Source organism: Aptenodytes forsteri, unplaced genomic scaffold (assembly GCF_000699145.1).
Source record: "Aptenodytes forsteri isolate BGI_AS27 unplaced genomic scaffold, ASM69914v1 Scaffold146, whole genome shotgun sequence".
NCBI classification, from domain to species: Eukaryota; Metazoa; Chordata; class Aves; order Sphenisciformes; family Spheniscidae; genus Aptenodytes; species Aptenodytes forsteri.
In genome coordinates, this window is record NW_008795128.1 from 5147766 (window position 1) to 5161230 (window position 13465).

Sequence of the window (13465 nt, forward strand, 5' to 3'; positions counted from 1 at the left end):
ATGGCCAGCCAGAGCAATGGGGTGTGTATGGTGACTAGGTAATGAAGCCCTGTCCTGCCCCTCTCTTGTATCTCCGCAGTGTGGATGCAAGAATTGCGGACGGTCGTTCTGCTCAGGCTGCCTTAGCTTCAGTGCTGTTGTTCCCCGCTGTGGAAGCACTCAGCAGAAGGTGTGCAAGCAGTGTCATGGAAAACTAACAGGGTAAGACGGGAGTGTTTCCTCACCCAAAGACAGTGTCCTGCTTTGTTTCTTCATTTTGCATCCCAATGTTGTGTTGCAGATTTCTGCGTGAGAGCTGTGCCTTGCACTTGTGCATGCACGCTGCCTGTACCCTGGAGTTTCAAGGCAGGCCATTACTGAACTGCTGTTACATGAGCTGTGCAGTCCAAAGATAGGAATCAGGATTTGCGATGCTGTTCTCTATGGTGACACAGTAGTCTGAAAAAAACAGGTTTAAATTTTCATGGATGAACACTGAATGCCTGTGGATATCTTAGCTAGATGAGACAAGGTTAAGCCCCACTGTGTTATTGCCCAGAAATCTACACCCTTTTGAAAGCACTGGTAGTCTTTTCAGATGTGTAGTAGTTGAACAGCCTGACAGTAAGGTCTTCAAAGTGTTATTACTTCTGTGAGCAAACAGTGACACAAATCCTCATTGTTGGGGGGTCTCTGCTATGTGTAGCCTGAAGACTTAAAATTTTCTAGCATAAAATCGGTATGCTTTTAAAAGAAAAAAAAAATTTGCAAACATAACCTGTAGATTGCCTGTTGAAAACAAAAAAATGTAATTCAGTAGCAGTATGGGTTATACACGTGAACAAGTAACACAAGAGCACAGGTGTACACCAGAACCCCTCTCTCAACCAATTCTTCTGTGTCCTCTTCCTTCTCTTGCATTTCTCTTACCTCTCTTCCTCACTTCTGTCCTATAGCAAGGAATTTTCACCAGTGAGTGGGGAATTTTCTGGCTCTGCAGGTATCTAAAGGAGAAGAGCCTCTCATTAGCAGGGGCCTTCATTTCAGGAGCACTGGCTCATGAAAACAGTATGAGCTATTGATGGTGAAAATACAGTATTCAGTCTTTCAGTTTTGAAATTTTCTGATTTCCCTTTACAACTCCAAAGCCATTAAGAAAACAGGGCAGCCTTTCTCCATGTTTCTTTTGAGTTTTTTTTCTCATCCGTTTAATATCAGTTCTGTAGAGTTAGAGCAGAAAAAAGTCCTCCCTGACTGGATAGCAGGTAGATAATACATGTAGGCTGCAACTCTGTAAGCTGCATGTATTGTTGTTCTTCATGCAAATAGCTTTCAGAATTGAAACCTTAGAACTGGAAAGTGGTCCAGCAATGTTGCATTCATTCGTTATTATACAGGCCTTAGCACAGCACAGATGTGTTTGTAGCTGTGACTTCTAAGAATGAATAAAATATGCTAACTACCTTGCGTAAGTGTGTAGTTTAGCAGCTCAGCCTGAATACAGCAAAGTAGAAGATAGTTACACAAGATGTTTGTGGTGTGCAGCGTTCAAGTGCGCTAGAAGATATTGTTATGATACTGGTGGTTATATAACAATTTTTGTAACATTTTGTTTAGCTTGTGCATTATATAATTCTGTGTTTGTTGCATGCCACAGCTCCTTTCAGAGTGTCCTGCTGCATGGAAGCTAATTACATTGGGAGTCTTACCTAACTACTCTCTACCTGCTCTCTGAACTGGGAGGCGCAGGCTGTGGGAGGCAAGGGTATTTCAGCCCCTCCTCCTTTGGGTCACTGGTGACCATATTAAATCACATTTTGTCCAGATGCAAAACAACTGGACCAAAGGACTAGACATGAAGTCCCCTGCCATCTCAGGCAGCTATATTATCTTAATCCCTTCCATAAGCTGATCACTCTCCATATTAATGAGGTTATGAAAGGGACTGTACCAGGAGGTCGAGAAACGTATACCGATTCCTCTTGAGTTGAGAGACTAGATGATTGAAGCATTGCCAGTATCTTGAGTTCAGAGAAACTGTTGGTTTTGTCTTCCAGAGAGGGATCTCAAAGCAATTCAGCAAAATGGTCACCACCAGAAAACTACAAAAAGTGAGTTGCACTTGCCAATCAGATGGTTGTTTCTGCTGCAGAGTAGCCTTTCAGGCCCTCGCTCCTCTTCCCCTATAGAGACCAGCAAAAGTGGGGGTTGTGATGTGGGTATTTGCTTGTTTAGAATTAGATTAAGGATGGGGCTTTTGTTTTGTTGTTTGGGTTTTTCATTTGTTTGTTGGGGGGGGTAGGGGGGGGGGCGGTTTTCTCTTTTGAATAGACTCCGGCCACCTGCCTATGTTCATCTGTGACTGATTGGGGTTGGCTTGGAAACAGGAACCTGGTAGTGAAATGTTCCTTGTCTCCTTGGAAATGGTGCCAGGTGTGCTGCTCCTGTGAGCTAAGGTTTTCCTTACTCTTGGGAGTACCTCATTGTGCTGATATGGGAGAGCCTGGTACAGGAGGGAGTGGTTTCTGTTCTGTTCTACACCGATGTTCTTCAAATAGCCTTTTGGGTTCACAGAGGATGTTTTCATATCTCAGGGTTTAAACCCCTGTTCTCAATTGTCATGTCTTTTTTCCATCCTTGTCACAGGCGTGTTGCAGCGTTTGAGGCTAAGCAAAACCAGCTGAAAGAACAACAGAAGGCAGCTGCAAAACCCCCAGGTCAAGCAGGCTCCAGATACCAGGGTCTCTCAAAAGAAGATAGAGCTATTGCAGAGAGACTGGAGAGGCTTAGGGAGGAAAGGAAACCGAGTGAGTTTTGGAGGATACCGGAGATACCTTGGGTGGGAACACTACTACTTGGGGAACATGGAACCTGGCGGGACGGGGAAGTGCTAGGCTTTCAGAGGCTGCTTTTTTAGGGAATTGAACGGTTAAAATTGGACAGAGCGTCCACGTCCTGCTGCCACAATGGCCAGATTCTACAATGATTTTAGATTAATGTTCCAGTTTCTTTTTGCTTCTTGGGGTTTCCCTTGAAACTGCTTCTCAGTTTTGGGGCAGTATCTTACCTGTAAAATCACTTTCTCATTTTCCATTGTTTGGGGTAAAAGCCTGTGTCAAGCCCAATAGGAGCAGAATGAAATGAGGGTCTTTGGCCAAACTATTCTGCAGGAGATTTCCTGTGGGTCATTGTCCTGGGCAACAGCAGTGCCAGTCTCTGTGGGATTATGTTCTGGCCAGCCTTGCCCCACAGAGGAGAAAAAGGACTCTCATCCCAGTCCACAGCTGTCAGGTTCTGGGACAGCCTTGTGGTGCTTGTGGGAGAATAAACTATTTAAAAAAATTGTATGTGATCTCTAAAAGGGAAAGAACACACTGCAAAGTGGTTACCTGATTATCATAGAATTGTAGAATTGTTTAGGGTGGAAAAGACCTTTAAGATCATCAAGTTCACCCGTAAACCTAACACTGCCAAGTCCACTACTAAACCATGTCCCTAAGTGTCACATCTACACGTCTTTTAAATACCTCCAGGGATGGTGACTCAACCACTTCCCTGGGCAGCCTGTTCCAATGCTTGATAACCCTTCCGGTGAAGAAATTTTTCCTAATATCCAATCTAAACCTCCCCTGGCGCAACTTGAGGCCATTTCCTCTTGTCCTATTATGTGGCAGGGGAGGGTTTCAGTCTGATATGCCTAGGATTACATTAAGAGATGAAGGAGCAATGGACTGTACTGCCTAAATGACACTTATTTCTCTGCCTGTCCCTAGTATCCTTAGTCAGCTGATTGCCAAATGACATTACCCTAATATTCGCCATATGGCTAGGAGATAAACCGTGAAGGAGGCAAGGACTTGGAAGAAAAGGATAGCAGTTAGTCTTAGGGTAGTCTCCGAGTCACTGCAGTATGACCCCTTATTCACGTCAGGGGCTGAGGGAGGTTTTTGCTCAGGTGTTCAGAGTCTGATTCCAGAAAGAAATAAAATTTTAAGAAAAAAAAAAATTGAAGCCTTTTGTTTTCAATAACAGAGTAATCTCCTCCCTTGGGTTTTTCTGAATTGCAGAGTCCATCCCTACCCAGGCTGAGATCGAAGCTAGGCTGGCTGCCCTGAAGGAGGACTGCCAGGGACCTGTTCCATCTACACAGGAGATGGAGGACCGGTTGGCTGTCCTGCAGGGGAGAGATCCTCCTTCGCAGGCTCCCAGACCTGTAAGCTACCTCAGCTCTTTAGCCAGCAACGTATTCTGAGCTGACACAGTAACTGGTGTTCCAGCATGTTAGCCGTTCTTCCTTCTTCAGCTTTTTTGTGTCCAGGTGGCTCCCTTCAGAAATCTCTGCTTCCTGTTTGTGTCATTGCTCCAGAAGGAAATGGCCAGCCTTTACCAGTTCACTGCTTCAATTTGAATGTAGTATGTTCCTTTATGTCAAATGTAGTTCATGTGTTTATTTTTAACAATAGATGCTAAGTTTTTTCCTCTCAACCCATTTGTATACCTAAGTGGTCTGATACTTTTTCAGAGCTGTTTGTGTTTAGGGCTTATCAGCCCTACCTTCTAATTGTATCTTGTAGTTGTTACTGCATCCCAGCTGGGCAAAATCCTGTTAATTATTCCAGAAATGGAAGCACAGAGTGGTTAGTCTGAGATTGTAGAGGAATGAGTTGGATATATGCCTTCAAAGCCTTCAAAATGAATGATCTTGTCCCCGAGAAATCATTTCCTCATGCTCCTTTTTCAGCAGTGCTGCACACCCAGCTGTTATGATAGACCTCAGTGGGGCTGCTGGCTGGCACTGTTGAGAATGGCACTTTATTTACATTGAAGGTAGTGGCAGACCTGGGGTTGGGACCTAGCAGCGTGTACTCCTATACATTCAGCACCACTTTGCCTTGTTTGGGTGACTGCTTTTAGAGATGTGCGCATTCAGCACCTCTGAGAATGAAGCCCTGGAAGTCTTACACCAGATAACCGTAAGCTGAGACTCTCAAGATCAGTGGATGCATCTTTTTATGCTGCTCCCACCTAGGGTGATCTTGGTTACCAAACTTTTCCTTTGATTGAGTATGCCACTTTCCACTCATTTGCCTTTTCCCATGCCCTCCTTGTTTCTTAGGTGCACCAACCTCCTGATACCAGAAGTCTGGTCCAGCAGACAGATGACCTGTTAACTCAACTGTCTGAGGAAGTTGCCATTGATGAGCATTACAGACCAAGAGTCCAGCCTCAAGGTATCTATTTTGGCTTCCAAAGACCTGTTTCTTGTCTAATAATGTATGTGCTATAGTGAGCAGGGAATATGTGCCTCCCTATCTAGCTTACAGGTGAGGTGGATGTCCAGTTTGTCCTTATCTCCCCCTTATGACTCCCAAATTGGCCAAGAACAGCCATCTGGCTCCATACTGGGTCTCGTTGTCTTTGCTTGGAGATGGTTCCTTCTTCTTAGGATTGTATTATTCAGGTTGTTCCTCTCTGTTTCTCTAAGGTGACCCTTCCCTGGGGAGGAGCTGTTGCTACTCCTAGCACACCTGTGCTCTGTTACAAAACATCAGAATCTGGGATACCATTATCTTCCCAGCTGCAATGCTTTCTCTGTAATCTCACTGTAAAAGACAGATTAGCTCACTTTCTTCTCTTCATGTACAGTCTGGATCCTACTGTGGCATGCCTTCTCCCATTATTACCCAGATTAATGGAGAGCAGCAAGCTGCTGTCATACCATTGCTTTAGTCGTGTTGTCTGTGCCCAAGGAACATTGCTGCTGAGTCACCAGCATGTTCTGTGTGTCTGTTTGCAGCTGCTAGTAGCCAAAGTTTGAATGATCTCAATCGGGAAAGTGAAGATTGTATTTGCCCTGCAAATCTGGACCCAAAACAGCTAGAGGAAGAGAAGAATAAACTTCTGGCAGAAGCTGCTGCTGAGCTGCGGGAAGAGAACACTAGGCAGGAAAAGATCTTACAAGTTGCCAAGAGACTGGCAGTGCTCAGAGGCGAGGACCCAGAGAAAGGTGGGTAGCAGATGAGAATACAGTGTCAAGAGAGGAACCAAGTTCCTGTGACAGAGTAATTTCTTTTCTGAGAGGCATTTATCCGTTTAATTCCTCTATTCTACAAGAAACAGACTGAGATTTGGTTCTGTCTGTAAAGTTGTACAGGTTGGTTGATCATGAAATCAGTATGAAAGATCTTAGTTGAGGGTAAAGGCCGGAGCTGTAAGGTCAGACTGCTTTGTCTTGCATCCTTCTTTGAGATAATTCTAGCATGCTCTGGTGAGGTTAACAAAGCTTTTAAAAGCAAAGCTCTGGTTTTGGTTGGGGATTTTTTCCTTCCCTCTTCCAGTATTCAAAACAAACAGTAACGCCCTTTTTGAGGAGTCCCCATCTGAAAAGGATCGGTCTGTGCCAGAGCCAGAATGCCAAAACCAGCTCACACCACAAAGGATTGTCTCTGGCACATAAGTGGGCACAAGGTTTGAGGCAGGTGTGGGTTACAATCTCCTGTCTCTTACTCCTGCAGTTACACTGGAAACCTATAAACTCCCTGACAGTGATGAAGAAGTGGCTGAGGAGGAAGCCATTTGCAGAGTGCTAAAACAGGTCAGAAGTGGCAGCTGTGGCTTTGTTTATCTTCCTCTCAGTTATTCCCAGTGTCTGTGTTACCTGGTGAGCGTGCAAAGGATGTGTTTCTGTTCCTGGGCAGAGTTTCATTCCTTCCCCTCCTAGTGCTTTTCCAATACTAGCTCCCATGGGCCATTCAGCTACATTGATTGACAACATTACTTCTAGTCTGTCACATTGTCTTTCTCATTCATGCTTAGTGTCTCCTGTGGTGTGTGTCTCCTCTCCAACCCCACTCTGCTGGTACTTCCTTACTTCTTGTTTCATCCCCCACCCAGCTAGAACATGGATGATGGGATATGTGCTGTTTAGCGCAGCTTATGCCTAGATTTCTCTCTAAAATATCTATGAATTGTCTTGCAAGCAGGCATGAGCTTTCTGTGCTTAAGTTTCTGCCTGATTACAGACTACATGCACGTGATTAGCATGATGTTGAGGGTCTGCTGATAGCTGCACTGCAAAGCAGTGTGTTAGCTGAAGGCCCCTGCTGCTACACTGACTGTTCACAATGTACAACGCCGTTCAGAGTGCAGTGTGAGCAAGCTCACACCTGTCTGGATAACACCAGATGTATTCAGATTTGTCATCTCCTGTTACTGCATGAGAGCAAGGAGAAGGGCAGGAGGTTTAGAGCCTAGAATGAGGCTCCCAACTGTGTTTGAAACAAGAGGCTTCTTGCTTTCTGTTGTTACCAGCTCACAGAGGAAGCAGCCCTGGATGAAGCAAGTGGATTCAACATTCCTCCAGATCAGACCACCGAACCAGGACTCTCGCAACAGAACCTGCGTAAGAAAGCAAAGCAAAAGGTCGGTGAGCTGGTCAGGATCTCTTGAAATGAGATGTTCCAGGGTCTCAGGAGAGTACAGTTCTGCAGCAAAAGTTTGCTGTATCCTAGGCTTGATGCAGAAGAAAAAAAAACAACCAGCTTCCGCAGAGCAGACAAGCTGGGTGGCTTCTGCAAGGCTGACCAGCCCTGAGCACAGCTGTGAGTCATCCTTGTACTTTTAAAAGGAATTGCTCCCTGGAATTCAGTTCCTTTCAGGATGGCTTTCTGCTGAATGGAATGGTGTCCTCTAAACCCAGAGAAGTTAGCATAGACCTCGCAAGGTGGATATTAGAGAAGGGATTTTTAACTCACCAATATAATTAGACCACGAAGGCCACGGTCTAGTAGCATACAGCCTGAACCAGGCTAAGTGGGAAGTTTGCCAGTGCTTTCAGCATATGCAGAATAGAACCTCTAGATAGTAATCGACTGTCTGTGTTCTCATATAACGTCAGAGGAAGGAATTAGTAATAAGATATCCTATGCTCAGAATGGATTCCAGCCTATTACGGAAATACATACACATTCTCTAATGTGTATTTCAAAAATTAAATGGACTTGTGACTCACAGACACCTGACAGGCCTGTCCCCAGTGGAAGAAATTATTGAATTGTAAGCATTATTGAAAACATCCATCTCATAGGTATGCCACCTTGTGTTCTGGGATTACTGATTTAAAATATAGTGCCATCTTACTGCTGTTCTGTTAGGAAGCTGCCTTTGCCAGTGTCCAGGCACTGTGTCCCAGTGTGTATATGGCTGTTCAGTTCCACAAGAGTTCTCTGTAAAGCAGAAGGAGACAATAGATGGCCTTACAGATAGATTTTAGATTATGATTTCAGAAGATCTTTTTGGTCCAACCTCAGATACAAATCGATAGTAGGGGCCTTTTGGCAAATCACTTCCTTTGTCCCCCAGTTTTCTTTCTGTAACAGGGAGAAAACACCCCCACACGTCCCCACTGCTTTCCCTTCCCACATAACTGCTTTCAGCAAAAGTGCTTGATCGCTTGCTTTTGCAGCAGAGATTGTCTATCGCTTGGTATTGCTGTGGTGCCTGCCAGGAGATCTGGGCTTCATGCCCTTAACACAGTATGGACAATGTTGGTGTATATTGCTGTAGACACTAAATGAGGGTGAATACCTGTGTACCTTCCGAGCGACATAGATTCATGAGCAAATGACAGGGAGTACCTTGGGGTTTTATTTAACGATCTAGATACATATGGAGCCTATCCTTGGGCTCTGGGCAAGTTCATCTCACAGACTTAGGATCAACAGAGAGTGAACTATGGACCATGTGAGATGTCATTGTGGCCATCATACATTACAGTGAAAGTCCTGTATTGTCTCTGCTGGGGTCTGAATTCTGTGTGTCTGTTTTCTTTGTGAATTAGAGCCAGACTCCAACCACCACAGCTCTTGCCAGGACAGATGACAGTGATGAGGATGAGTTACCCTGGTGCTGTATCTGCAACGAAGATGCCACTTTGCGCTGCCATGGCTGTGATGGAGATCTCTACTGCCAGCGCTGTTTTCGGTAAGTCTTGAAATTCCTCTTGATCTGAGAGGCTGGTCACAGGTAAGCTTGTCCGCTTTTATTTGTTCTTCCTGTTGGGCAGAAAAGCAGGCAGTAGGAGGGAAGACTTGAAGAACCCACATCTGAGCTGAATGCTAGTCGTTATGGAAATACTTTGTGCGATCAGTAGTTATCCCAGGCTTCAGGGGCTAAACTGGTCCTAGGCAGAAATGTTCTGTCTGTACTGGTCCAGTGCATGTTTGGGCATATTGTCTGAGTGTTGTCTGGAGCAGCTGATGTGCTGCATTGCGTGGGATGGGATAAGCGAGACCATTATTCAGCGACTCCTATGGCTTGTTAATGACATTGATGGATGATCTGTGCTGGATTCCCATAAGAGGGGAGATCAGATAGTATAAATTCCTGAGGCTTTTCTTAGGTTGAGACTCTGCAGTCTTAAACCATGTAAAAAAATCTTTGTTGAAATATGTATGGGCGAGCCTTTTTTGCTCAGTCAGGCCTTGCAGCAGCTATAGTCTTGGTTCTTAAACATCTGTAGCTTGATTTTTGACAAAAAAGTTGCATGTCTCAGATTTGGAGGGTTAATTCCTTTGAATACAAAGCTATTCCTCACAGCTTGTGTGGCTTCTCTTTTTCATGCCTCAAAAGTATTGGGTAGTTGGCTGGGTTCTCAGATTAGTGGTGGATGACATTTAGACAGCAGGATGCTAAGAATCTGGTTGGGATAGTAAGAGATGCTTTTGTGTATATTCTCTCATTTCCTGCAAATGTTTTTGTAGAGAGATGGAAATGGAGTGGGGGAGAACATATGAAAATGGTAAGAAAACATATGACTGGCAATGTTAGATGATTAAAAACAAAACAAACAAACAAAAGTATCAGACAGCAAACATCAGTAAAAGCAGAATCATCAGTCTGGCAAGTGAGTAAGTGTATCAGTTGCATGCTGCAGATGCAAGCTTGTGTCTTACTCAACACTGCCTGCTTCTGAGCATGGTTAAGACAGCTGCCAATACACTGCATTTTAGCCACAACAATTATTTTTCAGAGTTGTGTGGAGCAGACTGTCATTTTGACTGTTGTCATAGGAGTTGCTAATGTGCCTGGGAATCACAGACATGGTGCTGAAAATGAGCCACCGGTTACATGAATCTCTCAAAGAGGGAAAGAGACAGAAGGACCTATTGTCATTTCCCATTCCAGCAGACAAGGATGAGCAGACCTTTCCACAAAGCACCTCAGAGGTTTCTGTTACAAGCAAGTATCTTAAGTAATCAGTCCGCGTGGCTGCCAGTCGGGTCCTCACAGCTAACCCTTGGGATAGGTTTCTAGTTAAGGGCTGCTAGGAGACGTCTTGTGCAGTGACTAAGGGTGAGTTCCCTGCCTGGGTATTAACTTCTGACTGCACTTTGTGTTTGCTTCTCAGGGAAGGCCATGATGAGTTTGACCTGAAGGACCACCACACCTCCCGCTATCATCTTCCTTGCAAGTAGAAGTGTTCACGCTCTTCATGGGCAGAAAAGGAGATGGAGAATGGGAAAAGAGAGGAGTCGGCCACATGGGAAGAGTCCAAGTGGATTTGCAGCCAAAACGGGTGATGTTTTGGACAGTTAAAGGATGTGCTGTAATCTGAGAGAGGCTTGGAGGGTGTGTGACTTTGTCCTCACAAATACAACCAGAGAAGTGCAGGGTTTGCTGTGCATGCTTGGGGATAAATGAGGACTTGATATGAGGAGGTGGATATGAGTCTATAAATGCAGATGGCAAGGCAATGTGGGTAGCAGTAAAGATATGTGTTTAAGGCAGTACTGACTGGCTGATAAGTGACTTCCTGCTTTTGCTAACAGCTTACACACTGGTTCAACAGGCAGCAAAGCACTTTGCACTAAGAAAACTGTCTACGTCGTGATCACGTGTGTGATGATAACTTCCAAAGCATAATAAAAACTATTTACGAAGGCCTGTGGTTAATGTCTCTCCTGGAAATGCCTGATAGCCCTTTACAAAGTGTTGCCCTCTTGTAATGGTATCTTAGTCCTAGTCTCAGGTGGCTTAGGGAAAGAAATGAAGGATCATGAAGTCATCAAAAATGTTTCTGTGGCATGGCTGGAAAAGGTGCAGGGGCTACTCTGCCTTGATGGGCAGTGTTGCTCAAGTACTTGAAATGAAGGATGCTTTGTAAAGGTAATCTGCTACTGATGCACAGCAGTGATCTGCAGTGGCTGTGACAAGGTTCCATGTGGTCTGTAAGAGCAGCATGTTAGTCTGGAAGAGTTTTGTATTAGTCTGAAAGTGGGGTTTGGCTCTGTTTATTATTTGGTCCCCTGGTAGGATAAAGATGTTACCTGTGTGATGCTCTTTATCTGGTTATGAGAGAAGCTTAGTTTAATATGCTCATATCCCTCCCTGGAAGACAGTCCAGATGCAAGTGGCACTTGCCAGTGACCAAAGCACCCAGAATTGCTTCAAATACCAGACTAAACTTGCCCTAAATTGGCTCTAATATCCCATCAGGATGAGCTCTTCCCAGGACTATAATGTGACTTCTAAGACAGCTCTCTAAGGCTGACAAATTCCAGTGGCAAAAAAAATCAAGGATTTGCCTTTGACAGGGAGTTTCCAATGAATCTTGCCTGTCTGGTTTGACACTGCCGCTCCCAGCTGTCTGCCCTGCCCCTGTGGTTAAGGTCACTGCCTCTGTAGGTGAGCTGACGAAACAGTGTTTGCTTGCACCTCAGCCACCCCTGGTCAGAGCACAGCAAATAAATTAAACTACTGCTGAAGATGGGTTTGTGCTAACATGCTGGACTAGATCACGCCCTTCAGCAGAAACCTGTATCAGACAATGTAGAATAGTAATACTGCAGGTTAACACACTAAAAATCGCAAGTCTATCCCGCAGTGCCATCAAAACCCTTTGTTAGGAAGGGGTGGCAAAACCTGACTCTTGTGGAGGATCTTCTTTCTCCTGGCAGTCCTTGCTTCACCAGTGCCTCTCTTTGGGAAAACTACTTGAGTTGCTCTGATGCAAGAGTTCTCAATGGGTCTTGTGTTACACAAAATTTAAGTAGAGAGTTACTGCCCTGAGGAGCTTGCAGTCTTAAAAATGAAAACAAAATGGTGTTCTGGTTTAGTGTTATTGTAGGAATGACATTTTTTCATTGCTGTTTGACCCGGATAATTAGCCTGATACCAAGACAGCCCAATTCTGTCTTAGGTTAAATCCTTTGTGTTTTGCATGTACAGGAGAAGATGCAAATACCTGTTCTTATATCTCTCCTAAGACTGATCCACTCCTTTGGGTTTTAGCCTGTGTCCTTTCCAAGCAGTTAGCAGACATTTTAATTCTTGCTTTACAGCTGCTTTTTTTTTTTTTTTAAAAATATCTTATTATGAGCTGGAGCGCTACTTGCAACATGCTTCATCAGCCGCAACCAAACTTTGAGCTCTTTGTGCAGTTAGGCAGCCTGTGTCTTGTAAGCCCTGCCCTGTTCACATCAGTAGTAAAGGAGCAGGTTACAGCTGGAAGCAGTTTATTTAGTTTCCCAGATTGGTTTCTGTGGGGTCATCCCAAGGAATCCAGAAATGCACCCAACCCAACACCTGAAATAGAACTTAGTCATATATGGAAGAGTCTCTTCAGTCATACGCACAGATGCTGATGCTTTCCCTGCCCCACTAATGGATGTTTTTGTGGCTGCTGAGCTTTCTGCATGTAATTGGCCATTTCAGTGGCAGCCCAATCACTTTCCCCTGAAAAGCCATTCCCACTGTAGCTGTTGCCTCAGTGACCTCCATGTAGGAGGGGTAGAAGGGGTATCTAGATCACCTGTCTGCAGGAGGCAAACCTAGCTGAATCTGTCATTGTGAAAGAGGAATGCTGCGTGACCTTTAAGTGGGCAGTGCACTTTTAGCTGTGTTGCTTACTCCCTGTTGTTGTCTTTGAAAAGGTGCTGGTAAACAAGTAAAGATACTGGTAAACAATCAGTTCCTGACAGGCCAGATCAACTTCGGTCATAGCCATTCAAGGATTGAAGAGAGCTTGGTATCTTCAAGACAGAGAATCAGCTGCTTTGCTTCTGTCTTTGTAGCATGCCATGAGGGCACAAAAAGATTTTCTTTCCCTCTCGAAATGTTTTGTATGTGAACTATCAAATGTAGGCTCCAGCCCAACAAGAATTCAAAATAATGATAACCCAAGATTGAACTCAGATTATCTTACAAAGAGAGGTCTCAGCTTAGTTAAACTGCATTAACTTGCATTTGCTGTGGTTCACGAGCATGCATGTTGTCTCAAGTGCTGTAACATGGTCATGTGTCCAAATGTAGCAGCCAGAATATTTTTAAATGCAATGTAAGTGTTGATTATAACTAAGGGAAAATTGCATTAAAGGTTAGTTTATACACCTTCATAAACCTTCAATTAGAAAAGCACGTGAACTTTCATACATTCTGAGTTATCTTAGTATAATCAAGAGGGCAAAGTTCCTTTACCGAAACATTC

At 44.4% G+C, this 13465-nt stretch overlaps 1 protein-coding gene across 1 annotated transcript; it reads left to right on the plus strand.

Moving 5' to 3' along the window:
* Nucleotides 1-10916, plus strand: ZFYVE19 (zinc finger FYVE-type containing 19). The gene is made up of 11 exons (XM_019471585.1): nucleotides 1-21; nucleotides 80-201; nucleotides 2037-2090; nucleotides 2626-2786; nucleotides 4047-4192; nucleotides 5096-5210; nucleotides 5777-5986; nucleotides 6495-6574; nucleotides 7291-7401; nucleotides 8819-8961; nucleotides 10388-10916. Exons 1-11 carry the CDS (start codon nucleotides 1-3, stop codon nucleotides 10452-10454), a joined length of 1230 nt encoding a protein of 409 aa, XP_019327130.1. The 3' UTR covers nucleotides 10455-10916.
* The last annotated feature ends 2549 nt before the right edge of the window (nucleotides 10917-13465 follow it).

Bases quoted from the DNA above. Each gene is read 5' to 3' on its own strand.
- ZFYVE19 (XM_019471585.1), top strand. From the start codon at position 1: ATGGCCAGCCAGAGCAATGGG. The intron at 2,091-2,625 runs GTGAGTTGCACT...TCCTTGTCACAG, and splicing joins CCACCAGAAAACTACAAAAA to GCGTGTTGCAGCGTTTGAGG. The intron at 2,787-4,046 runs GTGAGTTTTGGA...TCTGAATTGCAG, and splicing joins TAGGGAGGAAAGGAAACCGA to AGTCCATCCCTACCCAGGCT.